Source organism: Chiloscyllium punctatum, chromosome 7 (genome assembly GCF_047496795.1).
Source record: "Chiloscyllium punctatum isolate Juve2018m chromosome 7, sChiPun1.3, whole genome shotgun sequence".
Taxonomy (NCBI): domain Eukaryota; kingdom Metazoa; phylum Chordata; class Chondrichthyes; order Orectolobiformes; family Hemiscylliidae; genus Chiloscyllium; species Chiloscyllium punctatum.
Genome location: NC_092745.1, coordinates 91,043,301 through 91,069,897, shown reverse-complemented (window position 1 = coordinate 91,069,897; position 26,597 = coordinate 91,043,301). Strand labels below are relative to the sequence as shown.

Here is a 26,597-nt window from a genome sequence, read left to right as displayed (position 1 = left end):
TGGTTTTTTTTGCCATTATGGCTCTGATGCAAACCTATGATGACACTGAATGAAGTGTTCCTGTCTAACTATAACTTTGAACATCTGCGTTGCCTAGAAAGTTACAATGGAAATGTCGCTTTTATTACCAATTGACCTTTTGATCTTCTCCACAATGTTTTGATACTTTCTCCATTTTTGCATTTCACCTTGTTCCTGTCCACTTGACTATTTAAAAATCCTAATTTTTCTTCTGCTGTCTCCAATACTATTAAAACTTTTCTTACCACAATTCCCTTAGTCTCTGTGTCAAGCAGCTTCCCATCTTTTTAAACTCCACCTGAATTCACCATACTTTCTTTCCTTTGAATTCATTGACCTTCTATCACCCTTAATTTGTCCCTCCATGTTGGGTCCAGAATCCGTATTCACTGCCGCCATCTTGACATATCATCTCGTATGTTCTCACTATTCCTATTGTGTTAATCAAATATAAGGCCATCTCTGCTAATTTCCATGTTTTGTTCTCTACCCATATACTTGAATGTATATTAGTGATAAATGGCTAAACCATTTTTAAATAGACCTGGCTGAACCTGTATGTTGGGTTGCTCTTGTCTTTTATTATTCATTCTTGGAAAAAGGACACTGCTGGCAAGGTCATCTTTATTGCAATTGCCAAATTTGTTCATTGAGAAAGTGGTGATGAATTTTCATTTTGAACTGCTACAGGCTCTTATAATGGAGATACTCCTAAAGTTAGATAGGGAGTTACAAGACTTCGATCCAAAGATTGAAGCACTTGCAATTTGTTTTGAAATCAGGATGCTGGGTGTGACTTGGAGGTGCTGATGTTTCCTCAAGGCTTAAGGCTTCTCTTTAGACTTAATCAAACTTTCTGGTTTTGGTAGTGTTATTAAAGAAACCTTGATGATTTGCTGAAGCGTATCATACAAATGGCCTACAGTTCTGCTAGTATTTGCTAGTGTGCTTGAACAGATGTAAACTAGAGTAGCCGGGGCATGGGAACCTAAGCAGGATGAGAGGGAACATTAGAACTAGGAGCAGGAGTGGCCATCTGGACCTTCGAGCCTGCTCCGCTATTCAGTAACATCAAGGCTGATCTCTTTGTGGCCTCAGCTGCACTTACACATCCTCTCACCATAACCCTTAATTCCTTTACTCTTCAAAAAATGTATCTATCTTACCTTTAAAAACATTTACTGAGGAAGCCTCAACCACTTCACAGGCAGCGAATTCCAGAGATTCACAATCCTCAGTATGAAGGTGTTCCTTCTCAATTCGGTCCTAAATCTGCTCCTAATTTTGAGACTATGCCTTCGTGTCCTAGTTTCAATTGCAAGTCGAAACGTCCTCTCTACTTCTATCTTATCTATGCCCTTCATAATCTTATATGTTTCTATAAGATCCCCTCTCATACTTCTTAATTCCAATTAATATAATCCCTGTCTACTCTGTCTCTCCTCATAAGATAACCTCCTCAATACTGGAATCAACCGAATGAACTTCCTCTGCACCCCTTCTGATGCCAGTACATCCTTTCTGAAGTAATTTTAAACTCAATCCCTTTAACAATGAAGTACCTACAGACCAACCTTCTGTGATTCATGCTGAAGGACACCTAGGTCCCTCTGCACCACAGCGTGCTGCAATTTCTTACCATTCGAGTAAGTTCTTTTGACTGTTATTCCTACCAAAATGGATGACTTCACATTTATTGCCATTGTACTCCATCTGCCAGACCTTTGCTCATTCACTTAAACTACCTATGTCCCTTTGCAAAGTTTCAAGTCCTCTGCACACTTTGCTCTACCACTCATCTTGGTGTCATCCGCCAACTTTGACACACTACACGTGGTCCCCAACACCAAATCATCTGTATAAATTGTGAATAATTGTAGTCCCAATACTGATCCCTGAGGCACACCACTAGTCAATGATTGCCAACCAGAATAGCACTCACTTATTCCCACTCTTTGCTTCCTTTTGGTTAACCAATCCTCTATCCATGCTAATACATTGCCTGTAACACCTTCCATCTTTATCTTATGCAGCCTTTTGTGCAGCACCTTGTCGAATGCTTTTTGGAAATCCAGATACACCACGTCTACTGTGTCCCCGTTGTCTACCGTGTTCATAATGCCTCCATAGAATTGCAAAAGATTAGTTAAGCATGACCTGCCCTTCATGAACCTATGCTGCATCTGTCCATCAGGACAATTTCTATCCGGATGTCTTGCTGGTTCTTCCTTGATAATAAACTCAAGCATTTTCCCCACTACAGAAGCTAAGCTAATGATCTATAATTCCCCATCTTGTATCTACCTTCCTTTTTACAATGGTGTCACATTTGCTGTTTTCTAATCTGCTGGAACTGCCCCAGAGTCCAGTGAATTTTGGAAAATTATCACAAGTGCATTTGCAATTTCTCCTGCCATCTCTTTTAGCACCCTCAGGATCAGACTGGTCTACTGTTAACTTCATTAGCTTGCCCAACGCTATCTCTTTTGTGATAATGATTATTTCCAGGTCCTCACCTACCTTTGTCTATTTGTCAAATTATGGCATCTTATTTGTGCCCTCCACTGTGAAGACTGACCCAAAATATCTATTCAATGCCTCGGCCATTTCCTCATATCCCATTACTGAATCCCCTTTCTCATTCTCGAAAGGACCAATGTTTACTTTGATCCTTTTTTTTTGTTTTATATATTTAGAGAAATGTTTGCTATCTGACTTTATATTCTGAGCTAGATTTTTTTTGCATAATCTATCTTACTTTTCTTTATAGCTCTTTTTGTGGCATTCTGCTGACCTTTAAAACTTTCCCAATCTTTTAGATTCCCACTGATCTTGGCCACTTCGTATGTCTTCTCTTTCAATTTCATTGCCTCCCTTATTTCCTTAGATACCCATGGCAGATTACCCCTTTTTCTACAGTCCTTTCTTTTCACTGGTATATATACTTTTGCTGAGCACATGGAAAAATTGCTTCAAAAGTCCTCCACTGTTCGTTGACTGTCCCACCATAAAGTCTTTGTTTTCCAGTCTCCTTTAGCCAGCTCCTCCCTCATCCTATTGTAGTTTCACTTTGTTTAAGCATAGGACCCTGGTTTTGGATTTTATCTTTGCACTTTCCATCTGTATTCTAAATTCAACCATACTCTGATTACTCCTTCCAAGAGATCACTATGAGATCATTAATTGTTCCTGTCTCTTTACACTGGACCAGATCTAGGATAGCCTGCTCCCTTGTAGAACTCCTTCTCAAGGCTACCCTGACCAATCTGTTTGACCAATCAACATGTAGATTAAAATGTCCCATGATAATTGCAGTACCATTTTTACAGGCATTAGTTAATTCTTTGTTTATTGCCTACGCCAATGTGATATTGTTATTTGGTGACCTACAGATGACACCTATCGGTGACTTTCTTCTTAGAATTTCTAATTTCCACCCAAGTGGATTCAACCTTTTTTTAAGATTAGATTACTTGCAGTGTGGAAACAGGCCCTTTGGCCCAACAAGTCCACACCAACCTGCTGAAGCGCACCCACCCAGACCCATTCCCCTACATTTACCCCTGCACCTAACACTATAGGCAATTTAGCATGGCCAATTCACCTAACCTGCACGTTTTGGGACTGTGGGAGGAAACTGGAGCACCCAGATGAAACCCACGCAGACACTAGGAGAATGTGCAAACTCCACACAATAAGTTGCCTGAGGTGGGAATTGAACCCGGGTGTCTGGCACTGTGAGGCAGCAGTGCTAACCACTGTGCCGCCCAACTAATCTTAGAGGAACTGTTGGGCGAAGTTCATAGCACAGAATCAGATAAGTTAATTGTTGTTTTAAGTCTGTCCAAGAGAAAGGCTGCAGTAGTGAGTAGAGTGGATTCTTTCTTGATTATATGTTTTTGGAGCTATGTCTCTTGATTAAACTTAAAATATAAGCCTTAACTATTAATTTAGCTTGGGGCAGTGTTATTTCTGGGTTTGTAGATTGTGAAGGAGCAAACATGGCCATTGTAGTGATATGTGCTTCTTGTCAGATGTGGGAGTTTAAAGAGAGTTTAAGGGTTACTGCGGATTATATCTGCCATAAATGCTGTTGGATGTGAATCTTATCAGATCGAGTGGATCGGTTGGAGAGACAGAAATGATGAGGAATTTGCAACAGCAACAGTATGTGATGGATGGCAGATATAAGAAAGGGGGAAAGTCTCAGATACAGTCACATAGATGGATTAACTCGAGGAAGGGTAAGAGAGGTAGGCAGCTAGGGCAGGAGTGTTTTGTGGATATACCCATTTCAAACAGGTATGCTGTTTTAGAAAATGTAGGGAATGATGGATTCTCAAGGGAACGTAGCACGAAAAGCCAAGTTTCTGGTATTGAGACTGGCTCTAATGCAACGAGGGGTACATTGGCTTCCAAGAGATCAATTGTGTCAGGGGATTCTGTAGTCAGAGGTACAGACAGACGTTTCTGTGGCCAGCAGAGAAAAAGCAGGATGGTATGTTGTTTCCCTGGTGCCAGGATCAAGGATGTCTCAGAGAGGGTGTAGAATGTTCGCATGGGGGAGAGGGGCCAGCAGGAGGAGGTCATTCTCCACATTGGAACCAACGACATATGAAGGGAAATGGTTGAGATTCTGAAGGGAGATTACAAAGAGTTAGGCACAAATTTAAAAAGGAGGTCCTCAAGGGTAGTAATATCTGGATTACTCCCAGTGCTACGAGCTAGTGAGGGCAGGAATAGGAGGATAGAGCAGATGAATGCATGGGTGAGGAGCTGGTGTATGGGAGAAGGATTCACATTTTTGGATGATTGGAATCTCTTTTGGGGTAGTGGTGACCTATACAAGAAGGACGGATTGCACTAAATTGGAAGGGGACTAATATACTGGCAGGGAAATTTGTTAGAACTGCTTGGGAGGATTTAGACTAGTAAGGTGGGGGTGGAGTGGGACCCAGGGTGATAGTGAGGAAAGAGATCGATCTAAGACGGGTACAGCTGAGAACAGAAGTGAGTCAAACAGTCAGGGCAGGCAGGGACAAGGTAGGACTAATAAATTAAACTGCATTTATTTCAATGCAAGGGGCCTAACAGGGAAGGCAGATGAACTCAGTGCATGGTTAGGAACATGGGACTGGGATATCATAGCAATTACAGAAACATGGCTCAGGGATAGGCAGGACTGGCAGCTTAATGTTCCAGGATACAAATGCTACAGGAAGGATAGAAAGGGAGGCAAGAGAGGAGGCAGAGTTGCATTTTTGATAAGGGATAGCATTACATCTGTACTGAGGGAAGATATTCCCGGAAATACATCCAGGGAAGTTATTTGGGTGGAAATGAGAAATAAGTAAGGGATGATCATGTTATTGGGATTGTATTACAGACTCCCCAATAGTCAGAGGGAAATTGAGAAACAAACTTGTAAGGAGATCTCAGCTATTTGTAAGAATAATAGGGTAGTTATGGTAGGGGATTTTAACTTTCCAAACATAGACTGGGACTGCCATAATGTTAAAGGTTTAGATGGAGAGGAATTTGTTAAGTGTGTACAAGACAATTTTCTGATTCAGTATGTGGATGTACCTACTGGAGAAGTTGCAAAACTAGACCTACTCTTGGGAAATAAGGCAGGGCAGATGACTGAAGTGTCAGTGGGGGAGCACTTTGGGGTCAGCGACCATAATTCTATTCGTTTTAACCTTATTGTCCATAAAAGCCATATCATCTCTTAACACCACCCTGATGTCTTCCTTTAAAATCAGAGCTACACCATCTCCCTTACCTCTCTGTCTGTCCTTCTGAATAATCTGATATATGTGGATGTTTAACTCCCATTTGTGACTATCGTGCAACTGTGTCTCTGCAGTGGCTACTACATCCTATTCATTTGTGATGATTTGTGCATTAACTCGTCTACCTTGTTACGAATTCTGTGAACGTTCTGGTAAAGTGCCCTTATGCTAGTTTTTGTATCCTCTTTATGAATTCCAACATCTCCAATAATAATAATAATTTCTGAGTTAAGCTTCCTTTTTACTTCTTTTATAGTTTGTCATATAGTTAAACACTCCTGCACTCATGCTAACCTGCAGCTTTCCTTTTTACTTACCATCATACTTCCAATCATTCCTCCCACCCCCCCACCCAACTCACTAGTTTAAAGCCCTAGTTACCACTATATTTATCATTTTCGCTAGAACACTGGTTCAGGTAGAGACTGTCCCTTTGGTACAGATCCCTTCTGTTCCAAAACTGTTGCCACTGCCCCATGAAATGGAACCCCTCTTTCTCATACCACTCCCTTAGCCACGTGTTTACTTCCCTAATTTTCTTACTCCTAAACCAATTTGCACGTGCCTCTGGTAGTAATCTGGAGATTATAACCTTTGAGGAACTGTCCCTAAATTTAATTCCTAGTGCTTGATAATCCCCAAACAGGAGAAATTGAGGACTGCAGATGCTGAAGATCAGAGCTGCAAAATGTATTGCTGGAAAAGCGCAGCAGGTCAGGCAGCATCCAAGGAGCAGGAGAATCGACGTTTCGGGCATAAGCCTGAACAGGTAATTCCCTTCCTAGCCTTGCCTATGTTGTTTGTCCCAATGTGGATCACAACAACTGGATCTTCGCCCTCCTCCAATATCCTTTCAAGCTGGTCAGAGTTGTCCTGCACTGGGCAGGCAACACACCATGCGGGACTCTCAATCCTGCTTACACAGGATACTCTCTATCCCCGTAATTATAGAATGCCCTCTAAGTACTACTTGTCTTTTTGCTCCCACCTCTTGAATGGCTTCCTTTGCCATGGTGCTTTGATTAGTTAGCTCATCCTGCCTGCAACCCTTTTCCTTATCCACACAGGGAGCAAGTACCTCATATCTGTTGCTCAAGGTCACGAGTTGAGGATCTCCCTACCTGCCTCACTTGCACTTATGCCCTGATCACTGACTGAATTTTAAAGTACTTAATCTACTAGGTGAGACCGTCTCCTGAAACAAAAGCATCCAGGTACCTCTCCCCCTTCTGGACATGCTGCAATGTTTTAAGCTCAAATTTCTGATCATCAGTTTTGAACTGGAGTTCCTTCAGCAGCCAACACTTGCTGCAAATGTAGTCACTGCAGCTTGCAATGGGAACTGTCAGCTCCCACATCATACACCTATACAATATTACCTGCCCAGCCATCTCTACTTAGTTACTTTATTAATCTATATAAACTTACGAGTGAATTAATTTCTTAATACTTCTCTGCGTTTTTTTAAACTTGGTGCAAATTTCATACCAGCCAATCAGGTCACAGCTTCCTTGTGGCGTCACTCCAGTATTTTTCACAGTTAACCGTGAGCCCTGAGTTTTTCCTCATACCATGCTGCTACTTCTCCAACCACTCCCTGCAGATCAGGCCGTGCTCCCCGTGCTCAGTGAGTTTTATACCCACCCTGTGCTGCTGCTTCTCTGACTGTTCCCTGCATACTATGTTATGCTCCCTGAGCTCAGTGAGTTTTATGCTCACTCCATGCTGTTCTGCTTCTCTGACTGCTTCCTCCAGACGAGGCCATGCTCCCTGAGCTCAGCGAGTTTTAGATTCACTCTGTGCTGCTGCTGTTCCTTCTTCCAACTGTTCCCCATAGACTAGTCTGTGCTCCCCGAGCTCAGTGAGTTTTATACTCACTCAGTACTGCTGCTATTGCTGTACCTCCTTCCAACTGCTCCTCACAGACTAGGCTGCGCTCTCTGAGCTCAATGAGTTTTAAACTCATTCTGTGCTGCTGCTGTTCCTCCTTCCGACTGCTCCCTGCAGGGAAAGAGAAACAAAAACAGTCATAAAAGAAAGAACAGTAAAATGCAACAAGAGTAGAAGGGGTAATTAGGGGTAAGGGGCGATTAGTGCCACAATACAAAGAAAAGTTAGGGTGTTTAAAAAATGGCAAAAACACTACCCTAGAGGCTTTTTATCTTAGTTTACGAAGTGTTCAAAATAAAGTAAGAGAACTGCTGGCACAATAGACATAAATGGATATAATCTCATTGCCATTACACAGGCATAGTTATAAAGAGATCAACCCTGGGAACTTAACATTTAGTGATTTTTGACCTTTTTGCAAGACAGGAGGGAAGGAAAATTGGGGTAAGTAAGGTACGAAATTAAGACAGTTCTGAGAGATGAGCTAGGCTTGGATGATGTAGAGTCCATTTGGGCAAAGGTTTTTTTTTAAAAAAGCAAAAGAAAGATGATGTTGGGAGGAGTAGTGTATAAATCCTTAAACAGTGGTCACACTGGAGGTAAGAGTAGAGATCAACAAAATAGGAACAGAAGTATAGAGCAGTAACTACAGGTATAATCTTCATGTTGATTAGGTTAATCTAGATGGAAAAGGTAGTTATGACGACAAGTTCATAGAGTGTATCAGGTTTCTAGATTTCTAGAGCAATATGCCATGGAGCCAACCAGGGAACAGTCTCTCTTGGATCTAATGATGGGTAATGAGGCAGGTGTAATAAATGACCTCAGAGTAAAAGACCCACCCCAGACTTCTGGAAAGTGTTAGACTAAGTACCTTGTAAAGGATTCAGCCATAAGACTAAAGTTATGGTGTTGGTGGTTGTATATTGGCTTGAATAGAGAATTGGCAAATGGGTAGAAAACAGTGTGTGGGGATAATGGATTATATTTCAAGTTAATGATCTGTGACCAGTGGGATTCCACAGGAATCTGTGTTATTTGAATGGAGTGAAATTGCAGAAAACTGTGACATATTGAGACTTAGGTGCTCAAAATGCAATAAGCTAGCACACATGCAGCAGTTAATCAGGAAGGCTAATGGAATGTTGGCCCTTATTTCAAGGAATTGGAGTACAGAGGAACCTCGATTATCTGGCATTCGATTATCTGAATTTCGAATTATCCGGCAAGATCGCAAAGTCTTGTTGCTTGGCTAAACTGTTTTCCAGTAACATGCCTAGGAGGAAATTATCTGCTGTATTCTGAAGAAAATGGAAAAATGCTTTTTTGTACCAACCAATGATTTTCTAATGGCATTCATTTTTGTAGTCAGCAGCTGCTCTTTGTGTTGGAATTGGGAGTTTTAGCGATCCTGATGATCTTCCAGGACTGGCACATTTTTTGGAACACAGTGAGTTAATTTGTTTATAATCAAACATTAATATATTTTGGGCTAAGTATCATCACATTATATTAATGTGGTAATGCTATTATGGTTAATTCTGATGTAGGACTTTGGGTAGGATACAGTTTATATTAAACTGGTAAGTTCTATGTAATGTGGTGTTTCTAGTGTAATATTTGCATTGATAAGCTGACTTTAGATTAGTTATGCACAAATTATTTTTCAGACATGTTTCAATCTGTAGCAATCTTAGGATATGTCCAAGAAATTAAAATAAATGTAACTTAAGAAATTTGCTTGAATTTAGAGTTTCCATCTAAGGATTTTTCATTAAATTTGAAAATTACATGTACATTGTTCACAAGCACATCTTTCCTACCTTCTCGTAAAAGCATTTAGAATTTAAGTTGCCTTTGGAGTGAAGCCCACTTGTACTTCCTCAATCTACCTGTTTTGATTTTAGTTCCACAACTAACCACTAATTTTTGATGATTGAAACACACCAGAGTATTTTATTACGTAAGCTATATTGTAGAAACTGGCTTGTAAGTTAGGAGTAATATTACAGGTGAAAGTCTGTTTTTGTTAGCGTAGTATGTGATTTTTCTGATGACTTTCAATAGTTGTGGTTGCTGATGTACCACATTTCCTTTTAACATATCACTTAAAGACTGAGCAACAAAGCAACAATCTAAATTTAAAGTTATAAATGTAGAGGTTGGACCATAAGATGGAAGAGCAGGGATAGGTCTTTCGTCAAGACTGCCTCGCCATTCTTTGAGATCATTGTAATCTGATAAGTCTCAACTCTAAATTCCTGCTTTATTCGTATAATGCTTGATTCCTTTAATGGTTAGAATTCTGTCTGTCTCATTCTTAAATGTACTTAAATACCCAGTCTTGACAAACTTCTATGGTAAAGAGTTCCACAGATTCATCACCCTCTGAGAAAAAAGATTCCTTCTTAGCCCAATCTTAAATGGGTTGCTCCTTACATGGAGCTTATGCCCTCTGGTCGGAGCCGAGGGAAAACAACCTCTGCATGTCTAACCCATCAACCCCCCTAAGAATGTTACATGTTTCAGTGTGGTCTCCTCAAATTCTTCTATACTCTACATCATACTTAACCTCTTCTCATAAGCAAATCCATTCAAATCCAGAATCAATCGAGTGAGCCTTCTCTGGACTGCTTCCAATGCAAATTTATGTTTCTTTCAATTAGGGGACCAAACCTGTTTGCAGTATTCCTGGTGCGGTCTGGCAAATGCTGGAAAATAGCATTAGAAAAGATGGATGTTTGATGATTGGAACAGATTGATATTTATAGACTTGTATAGTTTCAATAAGACCTTCATATTTTTATACTCCAATCTGTTTGGAAATAAAGACTAATATTCCATTTGCCTTCCCTATTACCTGCTGAATTAGGATGCTAGTCTTTTGTGATTCATGTGCTGGACTCCCAAAATCATGCTATGCTGTTGATTTTTTCCAGCTTTTCTCTATTTAAATAATATTCAGCTCTTCTGTTCATCCTGCTAAAGTTCATGATCTCATATTTTCACAAAATATTCCATCTTCCAAGTTTTTGCTTACTCAACCTGTACATGTCCCTCTGTAGACTCTGTATCGTACTCAATACTTCCTTTCTACTTATTTTTGTGTCGTCTGTTATATGGAACTTTAAGTGCAGACCAAATTATTCTGCCCAACTAATATGTAATTACTGGTGTTTCATAGAAGTCTGCTATAATTGCAGAGAGGTTATACAATTAAAGTGCAATTTTAACCTGACAATTTAATTGAATCTTTCAATCAAATTGATTTTTTCCTAGAAAGAATACTGATTTTTATCAGGAGTTAATCACATTGCTATTAATAATGGACATTTTCTGATCTCAGAACTTGATTTTCTGTATGCATTTGATTTCTTGTTGTAGTGGTTTTCATGGGAAGTGAAAGATATCCTGATGAAAATGGATTTGATGCTTTTCTGAAAAGGCATGGTGGTAGTGACAATGCGTCTACTGATTGTGAGCACACGGTATTTCAGTTTGACATCCAGAGAAAATATTTTAAAGAGGCCCTTGATAGGTAAGCATGTATTTGTAACCTCCGCGCTTTTGGCCTGCAATGCTGTCATTAATGATTATGTTTTTAATTTAACCCCAAAAAGTGGCTTTCGACACTTCCTGGCTCATGCAGATAGCATTAAGTAAAGACAAAAAGCCACTAGTCAAAGAGGGCAAGAATATTTGTTTGGAATTCAATTTTTGTTCACCCTAAGATATTAACCAAAGATGTCTACAAGAGTTGCAACAGTTCTGACTGTGAACCAGCTAATGTTCATTCATGTATGTTTTTATTTGAATTGTTTTATTGTTCAAAAAATATGTAGACATTAGATCTTAGGAGCTATGACTTTCTGAATACGTATTTGACAGTATGTTGGAGATAAGCTAGCCAAGCTTTCAGGGAAAATGTACTGAGAGTTCAATTTATTGTGGTAATTTATTTAGTTTTTATATACTTTTGTTTCTGGGAAATTGATAATAGTAAGGCCGAAGTTAGATATGGATCATTGTTTCTCAGCATTTGACATAATCTTGTTTGTTTTATTTCTACTGAGAGTATTTAATTGCTAAAAGAGAGATGCCAATAACTATGTTTCTAAGTTTCCTCAACTCATCGTATTCACCTGGCTTTGGTTTAATACTGTTCAATATTTTCTGATGTAGTACTTTTTTTTGTAGCGTGTTAATCAAAAGTATATGTGGACTGTATGACTAATTGGATGTAACAATATCTTCCCATATACCTACGTTCATGTACCTTTTTTTATTTGTTTTTTAATGAGTTGTTCAGTCAAAGCTCAATATCTGCTGATTCACAGATTTCTCCTTAAACTTCCCTGTGGTAATTTAATTCCACTCATTGTTTGCTTTGACTTAGATTTTGTGACTTATGTGTAACAATATATATCTAGCAGTGCTAGATTTCATTTGCCTTGTGAATCCAGTTTCATCTGTACTGGATATCAGTTTACATATTGGGCCTAACCTAAAATCTTAATATCTGTAGAATCATAGATTTGTACAGAGAAACAGGCACTTTGGTCCAACTCATCAACGATGACCAGATATCCTAAATTAATGTAGTCACATTTGGCCCATATCCTTCTAAACGCATTCCTGTTCATGTACTCATTCTTTTAAATGTTGTGATTGCGCCAGCCTCCCCACTTCCTCTGGCAGGTCATTTCATACATGCGCCACCTTCTGCATGAGGAAGTTACCCGTAGATCCCTTTTATATCTTTCCCTTCTCACCTTAAACCTGTCTCCTCTAGTTTTAGACTCCCCTACACTGGGCAACTGACCTCTTCTTCTTTTAAACGTATCCATGTCCCCCATAATTTTATAAACCTCAAATCTTCTAGCCCCGACAACACCTTTGTAAATCTTTCCAGAACCATTTCAAGTTTCACAACATCTTTCTTATAGCTGGGAGACCAGAACTGAATGCAGTATTCCAAAAGCAGGTAACCTATGTCCTGTACAGTCACAACAAGACATCCCAACTCCTATACTTAGTGCACTGACCAATTAAGGCAAGTGTGTCCAATGCCGCCTTCTCTACCCTCTCTACCTGCAATTTCACTTTCAAGGAACTATGATCCTGCACCCCAAGGTCTCTTTGATTGGCAACATCCCTCAGGGCCCTACAATTAAGTGTCTAAGTCCTGCCCTTAGCTTTACCAAACTGCACCACCTCACATTTATCTTTGAATGTCTCATTTAACATTAATCTTTTGGACATATTCGGAAGACATTAGGTGTAAAATGGACATGTATATCATTCTGGATTCAGCACTTCCTTTGTGCCACAACTGCCATATTAGCTCCCATTGCTCTTAGGTGGATTGAAGTAGCTGCCTGAAATTTGTTTTCGATCAATTTAAATATCCAATGATGGGCTTGCACTTTTTGGATCATTCTTTAAAATGTGTGGAAAAACTAGATGATGAAGCATGTGAGTTGCAAGTTCCAACAAGTTTTTCTATTATATACGTATTTCCCAAAGCACCAAGAGATGCAATGGCGGGATGATGACTGGTAGTAGTATTGAGAGAGGAGAGGATTTGAAGAAAGAGTTAAGCAAAACATGCAGTTCTGACTGTGGGTAGACAAATAAAGAATGTTAAATGAGGGGAAAAGAGGAAAGTTCATTGATACCATTGGGTACTACTTGTGATGATTGAGGCAGAATCTAACACATCATTTTAAATAGTTAAACTTGAAAAAGACATATCCTGGAGAGTAGAGTTTGGAAAAGCTTTAACATTAGGATGAATAGTCTTGTATATTGAAATGTCTGTAATTCTGTGAAATCTTGCCTTTATAGTGTCTGAGCTCAGGAGTGGTCTTGTAGTGCTGGTGCTACTAGATGAGGAGCAGAAGTCCATCAAGTTAACTCTACCAGTTAGTGAGATCATCGCTGCTCTGATAATCCTTAATTCCACTTTCCTGTCTTTTCCCCCATTACACTTTATTCCCTTACCCTATTAAAAGATTTTTCTATCTCTGTCTTGAATATGCAGCCCAGTCTTTACAGTGTTCTGCAGTAAAGAATTTCACAGATTGACTGCCCTCTCAGAGAAGAAATTCCTTCTCATCTCTACAGGATGACATCTTACTCTGAGAATATGCTTTCTGTTCTTAGATGCTTCCACAGTGAGAAGTAACCTCTTCACATTTACCTGTGAAACCCTCAAAGAATCTTGCATACTTTAATAAGGTCACCTTTCATTCATCTAAATTCCATTGATGACAGGCCTAAATTCAACTTGAGCTTCATACTCCTCCTCCAAATCCGTAATCAGTAGTGAATCTTCTTTGGTCTGCCTCCAATTTAATTGTACGTACTTCCTTCAATAATGGGACCAAAACTGTTCACAGTACTCCAGTATTAGTACCATGTAAAGCTTTAGCAATGATGTGGAGGTACTGGTGTTGGACTAGGTCAAAAATCTCACTACACCAGGTTATAGTCCAACATGTTTATTTGAAAACACAAGCATTCGGAGCCTCACTCCTGAAGGAAAAGCTTATGTTTTCAAATAAACCTGTTGGATTATAACCTGGTATCATGTGATTTCTAGCTTTAGCAAGGCTTCTCTATTTTTATATTCCATTCCCTTTTAAAAGAAAGGACAATTTGCTTTCTGTACTACCTGCTGAAATTAAATGAAAGCTTTGTGATTTATGCATGAAGACTCCCAAATCACTGTGTAGCAGCTTTCTCTGTTCTTTTTCCCTTTAAATAATATTCAGCTCTTTTATTCTTCCTATTAAAGTGCATAACTCCACATTTTCCTGTGCTAGATAATATTCCATGACACATACTGAGTCCACTGGTCTATGTGCAATCTCCTTCAATGATTCAGATTATTCTTTGCACAATTATAGAGCATCATGTTCACTTGCAGATTTAGCTGAGTAACCCCCAAATCAGGGTTATCACCTTCATGTGAACTGGAGTCCGTATTAAATGCCAAAGAAACAAAGATTGAGTCTGTTAAGAGTGACATTGACTCAGAAGGTTGATCATGCTTTGTGCAGTAGGGCGATTTGGTATCAGGGTGAATATTAGTGAGTTATAGAATTCTCGTGACAAAGGATATTGAGGCATTATTTCTATTAATACCAATTACAAATACATTATAAGTGAGTTATTTTATTGTCGATTAGGAACTTGAATTTACTGGTGTTAGTTATTCTCACAATTTGAGTTACCGTTAAATACCGTAGAATAAAACTTCACCCTGCACCTTCAGATTTTTGGATTCCTTGCCCCTGACTTGTTATGTCAATATTTCTTAGTAAGTTTTGTTGTGAAATATTATGAAGTCTTTGTGGGCTCACCACCAGATGGCCACATGCAACAAATTTCTGATGATTTTCTTTGTCATTGTTGTTCTGTATATGAAATACCAGGTTTATCTGATTAGGCAGTAGCACAGCTAATCTAGCAGCAACCAATCAAATTGTTTTACAGGCTTTTCATCAGCTGTCTACTTTACTTGTTCAATATGACTAGTTTGCAAATGTTTTGATCTTCATTGTTTATGTGGACAAGAATTAGATTTGTATATCCTAACAGAATTGTGCACAAAAGCATTTGGCTTATCCCACTTCTGACATGTTTATTTCAGATAATCTCTCCTTTTTTTTTAAAATAGTGTAGCAGTATAATGACATTAAAACGTTTCTAAAACTGAACTTTGTTGATTGTGAGTATCCTGAAAAACATTTCATCTATTGTGCATTTTTTCCAGATGGGCACAGTTCTTTATTGGTCCGTTAATGATTCGAGATACTATTGATCGGGAAGTAGAAGCTGTGGATAGTGGTAATGTACAATCTCCGTGTGTACATTTTTTTTTCTACTATTGCCTTACAGTTAAAGGTAATGAATATCAATAGCATATGGACATAAATTGGAGTAGGAATAGGCCATTTGGCCCCTCAAGTCTGTCCTGCCATTCAACAACATCATGGTTTTTCTGCTCCAGGCCTCGGTTCCTTTCTCCTGTCAACTGAGCAGAGCTATCAACTTCGTGATTTGTCAATAGTCTATATAACTCCTCTTTAAAAGCTTTCAGTGGTATACCCTCCACAATTCTCTGGGGTAGAGAATTCCAGACATTCACTACCCTCTGAGAGAAGAAATTATTTTACATTCTCAGTTTTAAGTGAATATCACATATTCTGTAACCATGTCCCCTAGGTCAAGATTTCCCCACGAATGGAAACACCTTCTCAAAAGCTCCCTCAGAATCTTGTACATTTCAATAAGGTCAGCCCTTATTCTTCAAAGCTCTAACAAATAAGAGCCATTCTTTAAAAGTCAACCCCTTCATCCCAAGTATCAGCCTAGTGAATCTCTTTTTTAAAAAGCTTCCAATGTCAGATATTTCTTCTTTGAATATTGGAACCAAAACTGTGTACAGTGCTTCTGTTGGGTACTTCATCCACACACTATATCATAGTCATACAGATGCCGACCAGATATCCCAACCCAATCTAGTCCCACCTGCCAGCACCCGGCCCATATCCCTCCAAACCCTTTCTATTCATATACCCATCCAAATGCCTCTTGAATGTTGCAATTGTACCAGCCTCCACCACATCCTCTGGCAGCTCATTCCATACACATACCACCCTCTGTGTGAAAACGTTGCCCCTCAGGTCTCTTTTATATCTTTCCCCTCTCACCCTAAACCTATGCCATCTAGTTCTGGACTCCCTGACCTCCGGGAAAAGACTTTGCCTATTTACCCTATCCATGCCCCTTGTAATTTTGTAAACCTCTCCAAGGTCACCCCTCAGCCTCCGACGCTCTCTATGTTAACATTTTGGGTTTCATATACAAAAACACCCACATCGCTCTGTGATGGACTTTTTTGTTGGAGCGTCTCTCCATTGTATTAATAGTCTGCCTTTTGATTCTTCCGACTAAGTGCATGACTTCACACTTCACTGCATTAAAGTTTTATCTTCCATGTTTTTGTCCATACACTCAACATCTATATCCTTTTAGAGATTCCTTATATACCCTCACAATGTGCCCTCCAATCTATTTTTGTATCTCTGTAAATTTGGATGCATTACACCTGTCCCCCTCCAAGTCATGAATATAGGTAATAAAATTAATATTGCAGGAGTGAACCTTCTGGTACTTCACCAGATGCATCTTTCCAAGCTGAAAAAGATCTGTTACTCCTAACTCTGTCATGCTGCTGCTGTTAGTTGAACTTGTGCGTGTAAAAGAATACTCTGTCATAGTTCCCAGCAGTCTTTGTTAAAGGTGTGGACTAAGAAAGCTAATGTTTAATGACCACTTCCACACTCTTTGTTTGGGTAGAATTCCAGCTTGCTTCGCCATCTGATTCTAGCAGGAAAGAACTGTTATTTGGAAGCCTTGCCAGGCCTGGCCATCCCATGGGAAAATTCTTTTGGGGTAAGATGGCTGTCTATCTTTACTTTGCTGGTCTAGCTTAAATCTTTAAATTTAATCTTTTTATTATGTGAATTAATATTCATCTATAATATCAATAGGAAATTCTCAGACGTTGAAACTTATGCCAAAAGAGAGTAACATCGACACTTATGCAAGACTTAAAGAGTTTTGCAAGCGACATTATTCTGCTCATTACATGACTCTGGCTGTCCAGTCCAAAGGTGAATATTGAGTGCTCACTTTAAATGGTATGATATACATTTCATTTTTAGGCCACACAGCAATGCTTGTTGTACTAAGTGTTCATCAAAGCTGTTTGACAAATGACGAATATAATTTCTAATGAAAATTGACTGTGGAATCATGATTTTTTTACTTGTAGAATTGTGACAGTGGTCATATCTTGGTGCTTACACCAGGCAGACAGTGTAATTCCATTCTGATAGGTTTACTAGGAATTAATAATAAATGTGGACACATATTTATAATAGAAAAGTCGACAGGAAATATGCACAGTTATATTTAGATTTTTAGCAATTAAACTGAGTGGTTTTCAATGTAATTTATGAAATGCAGACATAAGGATATAATGTGTTGCTTGTTATAAAATGGATGAATTATAACTGTCTGTCCTAGTTCAATTACCTTTCAAGACTCTATAACTCCCTAGCTTAAAGATGTATTTGTCCATGTCTCTCTATCTGCAATGATTAAAAATATTGAGAAATTTAAAAGTTGTGGCTGCTGGGACAGAATCATGGAACAAGTGTGGTAGTTAGTATTTAGGTATAGTTAACTGTAAATTCCATACTATTTATTTCTTCCACAGGAAGTTTTTTTTTAACAACAGATATTTGATGATTTTGTTGGGATCATATATTGTTATTTTATTACAGTAAGGATTCAAGTTTGGAAATAATAGTTCAATAGAAATGGATAGAATTCATGGTTTATAAAAACAATTAAAAATGGATTCAATCAAATCCAGTAGAAAGTGATGAATTAGTGTATGTATACATTCAAGATATTCCAAGACTACAACTATGATTTCTTTACATAGTAAACTAGCCATTGTCTTACAAAGGACCAGAAATGCATTTTTCTCCATTTGAAAGAAATTTTTCTCTTGTGGAGCTAGAGGAGTGCCACTTACCATCAACCATGGGAAAGGCAAGAATGTGGGCCTCCATGAACCACCAAAGATGTTATGGAGGTTGAACCCATGCTTTTGGCATGATTCCATACCATATACTTGCTATCTTGTCAACTGAGCTGACCAACTTGTCCACTATTTCCATTGGTCAATGTAAATGTTGATTCACAAAGTTTTATCAATAGTTCTAGTGAAACAGTGATGTGATTGATTTGTTCCTAATTTAATCTGACCAATTGTAGAAACGTTGGATACTTTGGAAGCTTGGGTGAAGGAAATCTTTTCTCAAGTACCAAACAAGTAAGACCTATTCTTTGTATTATGAAATATGATAGAAAAATAAATACTGGCAAACATTCCTTTTTTTATATTTTTAAGCATATTTGTGCTTTTCCAATAATTTTCTTCTTGATTTTTCGTAAAGCTTTGACTTGTTGCTGGAGTATAGTTCTCTGGGATGTGGTCTATATTTAATCTTTTAGCCAGGTGGCTAACCTTCATGCATGAATCTTTATGACAATGACCCTTAGCATGCCATTTTATTCTGAGGGCTTTGTGAACATAAACCTTTCCTTGATAACCCCCACAAGTGGGGAATCACTGAGGAGTGATGAGGAACACTGTCTATTTTTCCTCTTACACCATGCTATCCTTCATACAGGAAGGCTCAGTCATTGTAATAAAACTTACTGTCAATTGCCTGAGAAATGCACAGGACAGACTGGAGACTGAATCAGAGATTTCTTTAGTTTATATAATTCTGCACTCACTGAGAGTAAATTTAGAGTAATTGAAGGAAGTCCAATAACACCTGTGAGCCAATTTAAAGAATGGCTAGACTCTGTAAATCAAACTAGTTTAAAACTTGTCTTTTGTCATAAACAGCTTTTCGTTCCCAATTTGTCCTTGGAATATAACCATCTCTGGCAAACCCAACATTTAATACCTGTTCTTAATTGTCCTTGAGAGCTGGTGGTGAGCTGCTGTGTTAAACCACTGCAGTGCCTGTGGTGTAGTTTGGTCTTGTGTAACAGTACTCCCAGTAGATTCTTAGGAAGGGAGTTAGAGGATGATGATATATATCCAAATGAGGGTGATTTGTTCTTGGAAAGAACTTGTATGTAGTTGTATTCCCATGCATTAGCTGCTTTTGACTTTCTGGGTGGTAGAAATTGTGAGTAAGGAAGGTATCATTGCAGGAGACTCGGCAAGTTGTATCAGTCGAAGCACTATATGGCTGATGGATGGATCTGTATCAAGCAAATTACTTTGCCTTGGATGGTGTCAAGCTTTTTGAATGTGATCAGATAAATGGGATCATTATCTGCATCTTGGTACAGCAAATCAATTAAAATTGTTCTATATGAGTGAAATGTGAACAACAGTACTAATTTCTGAAAACTGTTACAAAGCATACCTTTCTTTTCTCCTAATCTCGCATGTATGAAGTGGTCTACCCAAACCAGACTTCTCCGAATTCAGGGATCCCTTTGAAACATCTGCTTTTAATAAACTTTATAGGGGTATGTATAAATTAATTTCTAGTGGTACCGCATTCTCTTGAAATGCCTTAATAGCTCAATGTGAAAATGTGAACCTGTTAAATGAATATTTACAAATTGTTTGTATACTTTTGTATTTATAAGTATAGAGTTATGCTTTGTGTTACTAACACCTGATGATAGTTTAATTGCTTCTGAACTACAACACTGGACTAAACAAAGGGAAAGGAAACCATTATCCTTTCAGTTCCAATTTGGCACCACTATACTTTGAAGTTTTTGGACAGGTTAGCTATGTTTTTTCTAAAATAAAAGGATTTTTGAATGGTCATAGTTGTAAATAAGTGTTCAAATTTGCATGACTTCCTTCAGAATGTTACAATATTGGTATAGTGTGGAAGGAGACCATTTGGCCAATCGTGTCTGCACTGGTTTTCCAAATGAACATTTCACTTCGTGCCATTCTCCCCTTTCTCATTTTATGAGTTACTTTAAGTCTGTGCCCGCTCGTTTTTGATCCTTTCATGAGTATGGACATTTTGTCCCTATCTGCTCTGTTCCCTCATGATTTTGAATTCTTGAATCAGATTTCCTCTTAGACTCCTCTTCAAGAAAAAGTCCCAGCTTCATCAATCTGACTTCATAACTGAAGTTCTTCATTCCTGTTTCTGTTTTGGTATACCTCTTCTGTGCACAATTCAAGGCTTTCACATTCTTCCAAAACTGTGCCATCCTTATTGTATGCAGTATTCCAGCTGAGCCAACATAATGTCTTATACAAGCTGAAAATGTGTTGCTGGAAAAGCGCAGCAGGTCAGGCAGCATCCAAGGAGCAGGAGAATCGACGTTTCGGGCATGAGCCCTTCTTCAGGAATGAGGAAAGTGTGCCAAGCAGGCTAAGATAAAAGGTAGGGAGGAGGGACTTGGGGGAGGGGCGTTGGAAATGCGATAGGTGGAAGGAGGTTAAGGTGAGGGTGATAGGTCGGAGTGGGGGTGGGAGCGGCGAGGTCAGGAAGAAGATTACAGGTAAGGCAGGTGGTGCTGAGTTCGAGGGTTGGGACTGAGACAAGGTGGGGGGAGGGGAAATGAGGAAACTGGAGAAATCAGAGTTCATCCCTTGTGGTTGGAGGGTTCCTAGCCGGAAGATGAGTCGCTCTTACTCCAGCTGTCGTGTTGCTATGGTCTGGCGATGGAGGAGTTCAAGGACCTGCATGTCCTTGGTGGAGTGGGAGGGGGAGTTGAAGGGTTGGTTGGTCCGGGTGTCCCAGAGGTGTTCTCTGAAACGTTCCGCAAGTCGGCCTGTCTCCCCAATATAGAGGAGGCCACATTGGGTGCAGCGGATGCAGTAAATGATGTGTATGGAGGTGCAGGTGAATTTGTGGTGGATATGGAAGGATCCCTTGAGGCCTTGGAGGCAAGTAAGGGGGGAGGCGTGGGTGCAAGTTCTGCATTTCTTGCGGTTGCAGGGGAAGGTGCCGGGAGTGGAGGTTGGGTTGGTGGGCGTTGTGGATCTGACGAGGGAGTCACGGAGGGAGTGGTTTTTTCGGAACGCTGATAGAGGAGGGGAGGGAAATATATCCCTGGTGGTGGGGTCCGTTTGGAGGTGGCGGAAATGACAACGGATACGATGTATATGGAGGTTGGTGGGGTGGGAGGTGAGGACCAGTGGGGTTCTGTCCTGGTGGCGATTGGTGGAGCGGGAAGTGGGGGAGATGTGTTGGAGAGCATCGCCGATCATGTCTGGGGGGGAAATTGCAGTCTTTGAAGAAGGAGGCCATCTGGGTTGTTCGGTATTGGAACTGGTCCTTCTGGGAGCAGATGCGGCAGAGACGAAGGAATTGGGAATATGGGATGCATTTTTACAGGGGACAGGGTGGGAGGAGGTGTAGTCTAGGTAGCTATGAGAGTCGGTCGGTTTATAGTAAATGTCCGTGTTGATTTGGTCGCCCGAGATAGAAATGGCGAGGTCTAGGAAGGGAAGGGAGGAGTCTGAGACGGTCCAGGTAAATTTGAGGTTGGGGTGGAAGGTGTTGGTGAAGTGGATGAACTGTTCAACTTCCTCATGGGAGCACGAGGCAGCATCGATACAGTCATCGATGTAGCGGAGGAAAAGGTGGGGGGTGGTGCCAGTGTCGCTGCGGAAGATGGACTGTACCACATATCCTACGAAGATTCTGGTTTAGTGGTGCTGGAAGAGCACAGCAGTTCAGGTATCCTACGAAGAGGCAGGCACAGCTGGGACCCATGTTGGTGCCCATGGCTGCTCCTTTGGTTTGGAGGAAGTGTGAGGATTGGAAAGAGAAGTTGTTCAGAGTGAGGACCAGTTCAGTCAGTCGAAGGAGGGTGTCAGTGGAGGGGTACTGGTTGGTATGGCGGGAGCAGCTGTACAGGGCTCTGGTGAGATCACATCTGGAGTACTATGTGCAGTTCTGGTCTCCAAATTTGAGGAAAGACATTCTGGCTATTGAGGCAGTGCAGCGTAGGTTAATGAGGTCAATTCCTGGAATGGTGGAACTACCTTACACGGAAAGACTGGAGCGACTGGGTTTGTATACCCTTGAGTTTAGAAGACTGAGAGGGGATCTGATTGAGACATAAGATTATTAAAGGATTGGACACTCTGGAGACAGGAAACATGTTTCCGCTGATGGGTGAGTGCCGAACCAGAGGACACAGCTTAAAAATACGGGGTAGGCCATTTAGGACAGATGAGGAGAAACTTCTTCACCCAGAGAGTGGTGGCTGTGTGGAATGCTCTGCCCCAGAGGGCAGTGGAGGCCCAGTCTCTGGATTCATTTAAGAAAGAGTTGGATAGAGCTCTCAAGGATAGTGGAATCAAGGGTTATGGAGATAAAGCAGGAACAGGATACTGATTAAGGATGATCAGCCATGATCATGTTGAATGGTGGTGCAGGCTCGAAGGGCAGAATGGCCGACTCCTGCACCTATTGTCTATTGAAAGGAAGAAGCGGAGGGCTTTGAGTCCTTCGTGATGGGGGATGGAGGTGTACAGGGACTGGATGTCCATGGTGAAGATAAGGCGTTGGGGACTGGGGAAGCGAAAATCATGGAGGAGGTGGAGGGCATGGGTGGTGTCCCGAACGTAGGTGGCAATTCTTGGACTAAGGGGGACAGGACCATGTCTAGGTATGCAGAGATGAGTTCGGTGGGGCAGGAGCAGGCTGAGACAATGGGTCAGCTGTGGCAGTCAGGTTTGTGGAGTTTGGGCAGGAAGTAGAAACGGACGGTGCGGGATTGTGGAACTATGAGGTTGGAGGTGGTGGATGGGAGATCCCCTGAGGTGATGAGGTTATGGATGGTCTGGGAGATGATGGTTTGGTGGTGGGAGGTGGGGTCATGGTCAAGGGGCCAGTAGGAGGAAGTGTCCGCGAGCGGGTGTTCAGTCTCAGCGGTGTAAAGGTCGGTGCACCAAACTACTACCGCGCCTCCCTTGTCTGCCAGTTTGATAGTGAGGCTGGGGTTGGAATGGAGGGAGTGGAGGGCTGCACGTTCCGAGGGTGAGAGGTTGGAGTGGGTGAGGGGGGTGGAGAGGTTGAGGCGGTTAATGTCGCGGCGGCAGTTGGCTATGAAGAGATCGAGGGCAGGTAAGAGGCCAGCACGGGGTGTCCAGGTGGATGGGGTGTGTTGGAGGCGGGAGAAGGAGTTGTCAGAGGGTGGGCGAGAATCCTGGTTGAAGAAGTAGGCACGGAGGCAAAGGCGGCGGAAGAATTGTTCGATGTCTCGCCGCATGTTGAACCCGTTAATCTGAGAGCGTAGGGGAATGAAGGTGAGGCCTCTGCTGAGGACTGATCTTTCATCCTCAGAGAGGGGTACCGAAATCAACCCAGATGGCCTCCTCCTTCAAAGACCACAATTTCCCCCCAGACGTGATTGGCGATACTCTCCACCGCATCTCCTCCACTTCCCGCTCCTCCGCTCTTGAGGCCCGCCCCTCCAATCGCCACCAGGACAGAACCCCACTGGTCCTCACCTACCACCCCACCAATCTCCATATACATCGTATCATCTGTTGTCATTTCCACCACCTCCAAACGGACCCCACCACCAGGGATATATTTCCCTCCCCTCCCCAGTCAGCGTTCCGAAAAGACTACTCCCTCCGTAACTCCCTCGTCAGGTCCACAACCCCCATCAATCCAACCTCCACTCCCGGCACCTTACCCTACAACCGCAAGAAATGCAAAACTTGCGCCACACTCTTTCCCCCGCCCCTTACTTCCCTCCAAGGCCCCAAGGGATCCTTCCATATCCGCCACAAATTCACCTGCACCTCCACGCTCATCATTTACTGCATCCGCTACACCTGATGTGGCCTCCTCTATATTGGGGAGACAGGCCGCCTATTTGCGGAACGTTTTAGAGAACATCTCTGGGACACCTGGACCAACGAACCCAACCACCCCGTGGCTCAACACTTCAACTCCCCCTCCCACTCCACCAAGGACATGCAGGTTTTTGGACTCCTCCATCGCCAGACCATGGCAACACGACACCTGCAGGAAGAGTGACTGATCTTCCGGCTAGGAACCCTCCAACCACAAGGGATGAACTCTGATTTTCTCCAGTTTCCTCATTTCCCCTCCCCCCACCTTGTCTCAGTCCCAACCCTCGAACTCAGCACCGCCTTCCTAACCTGTAATCTTCTTCCTGACCTCGCCGCTCCCACCCCCACTCCGACCTATCACCCTCACCTTAACCTCCTTCCACCTATCGCATTTCCAACGCCCCTCCCCCAAGTCCCTCCTCCCTACCTTTTATCTTAGCTTGCTTGGCACACTTTCCTCATTCCTGAAGAAGGGCTCATGCCCGAAATGTCGATTCTCCTGCTCCTTGGATGCTGCCTGACCTGCTGTGCTTTTCCAGCAACACATTTTCAGTTCTGATATCCAGCATCTGCAGTCCTCACTTTCTCCTAATGTCTTCTACAAGTCTGTCTGTCTCAATCTGTGCTGCTACCTTTTAATAACTTAATCATATAAACACCCCGGTCTGTCTGGTTCTGCATATCCTTTAGAGTAGTACCCTTTGTTTTAGTCTTCATCTCCATATTTTCTGACCAAAATATATCATCTCATATTTTTCCACGTTTAACTTCATCTCCCATCTCTCGGCCCACTCCACTTTTAAATTACCACATTATCTTCCTCTCAGTTTATGATCTTTCTAAGATCTATCCTAAGTTTCTAATGACTGTTATTTTTGAAGTGTTTTATTGCATTCAACATTAATTTAACTTAATCTTCAAATAAGTTTGCATATAAACATTTCATTTCACTATTTAAAATTGAATCGTGAAATAGTTGTCAAGCACACAAGTACCTGAAAAATTATATGTTTTATATTCAACAATTTTAACACAATTGTTTACACTTGCATGTTTGATAAAGATTCCTTTCATTTAAATGAAATATTGAACCATTTTATCTTCCAGTTGTCCCTGTGAAGAAAGTTCATTCTCTGAATATAACTTGGGCACTTCCTCCCCAGAAGCAGTATTACAGGTATAATATTTTGTTATTGGGAAGAAACAAGATGCTTAGAGTTTGTCAGCATTTAAATATAAACCAGTGGAAAAGGTTTTCAATGTTTTACTTGCAACTTTGGGAAACTAACCAACCAGAAAAACCATAACTTCTCTTTTATGAATGCTAACTGGCCTATGTATTTCAAGCTTGCTCTGCATTTATTTCCAATTTTTAGCATTTGGATAATTTCTTCTTGTGTTATTTTTACCTTAGCTCCTTTCAACATATATGCAGTAAGTCTATTTGTTTCTAGCTCATATGTATATTGTTCATTTTGGGCTACATTACAATCGATGACTTATATTCAGTCTGCTTGCCTTCTAAGGGAGGAACTCAACAGTTTAATCATAAAAAATGATTGGAGCATCTAGCCAAGTGTTTTTATGTAATAAAAAGTGTATAACTGTTTCAGTTGATGAGTTCTTACAGATGTAGAAGATGACGAGGTTTTTAGTACTGCAGATTATATCCCATTTGCTGTTTTGCTATTTTTGGGCATGTTCCACTCTGCGCAGAGATCCATGGAGTGTCAACAAGTCAAGTTTTTGTGCATCTACTATAAGTAAAATCTTCATTGCAAGCCATCATGTGGGGGCTGAGACAATTGCACTGCTAGTTTCTCTGTTACGTCTTCCTACAGTGTATAATCAGTATTTCTGCCATTTTGTGTCAATTATTTTGCTTGCCAACCCATCGCACAAATGAGAATAAAATTGAAGTTGAATTTTTTGTAAGAACTGTAGCGACTGCCATTACTAGTACTATTTTTAAATTTCCTATACAAAGGATGGTAATGGTTCTAATAATTTTGATCATCAGCCCTTTAAAGATACACTTCAGGATTCAGTGGATCCTCTTTCATCATATCTCCTGTACAGATTCAAGTTGCAGAGGAAATGCACAGAAGTTCTTGCAAAATAAAAATGAAGGATCTGACTATATGTAATTTTTCCATTCTACTTCTCTGTGTGTGTGTTTGCCATTTTTTGAAGGATTCCTAAATAAGTCAAATCTTCTTTTTGTTTTATATACTGAGGCAGTATTAGTAAGTTGAAATCACTCCTGACAGTTTAATTTCATCAAGTACTACTAAAATCATTGAAGGTCAGCAGAGATGTTGTTTTGGCAACCTCCACTGATATGTTATTAGCACTTTTATTTGACTCGCATCTGCTACTTCAAATCATTTACACTTTCTTAAAGCTAAATAAGTGATGATTCACTC

The 26,597-nt window shown here is 40.7% G+C and overlaps 1 protein-coding gene across 2 annotated transcripts in view; it reads left to right on the top strand.

Annotated features, from left to right (window-relative positions):
• Positions 1–26,597, top strand: part of nrd1a (nardilysin a (N-arginine dibasic convertase)) — a 120,830-nt gene that overhangs the window by 9,648 nt on the left and 84,585 nt on the right. The window contains exons 3-10 of one of the 2 annotated variants that reach the window (XM_072574286.1): positions 9,075–9,156; positions 11,091–11,244; positions 15,487–15,617; positions 17,076–17,171; positions 17,270–17,392; positions 18,567–18,624; positions 19,774–19,847; positions 25,279–25,348. In XM_072574286.1, coding sequence (XP_072430387.1) covers positions 9,075–9,156; positions 11,091–11,244; positions 15,487–15,617; positions 17,076–17,171; positions 17,270–17,392; positions 18,567–18,624; positions 19,774–19,847; positions 25,279–25,348 — 788 coding nt within the window. The remainder of the gene's footprint in view (positions 1–9,074; positions 9,157–11,090; positions 11,245–15,486; positions 15,618–17,075; positions 17,172–17,269; positions 17,393–18,566; positions 18,625–19,773; positions 19,848–25,278; positions 25,349–26,597) is intronic. The other variant, XM_072574287.1, reaches the window with a different exon arrangement.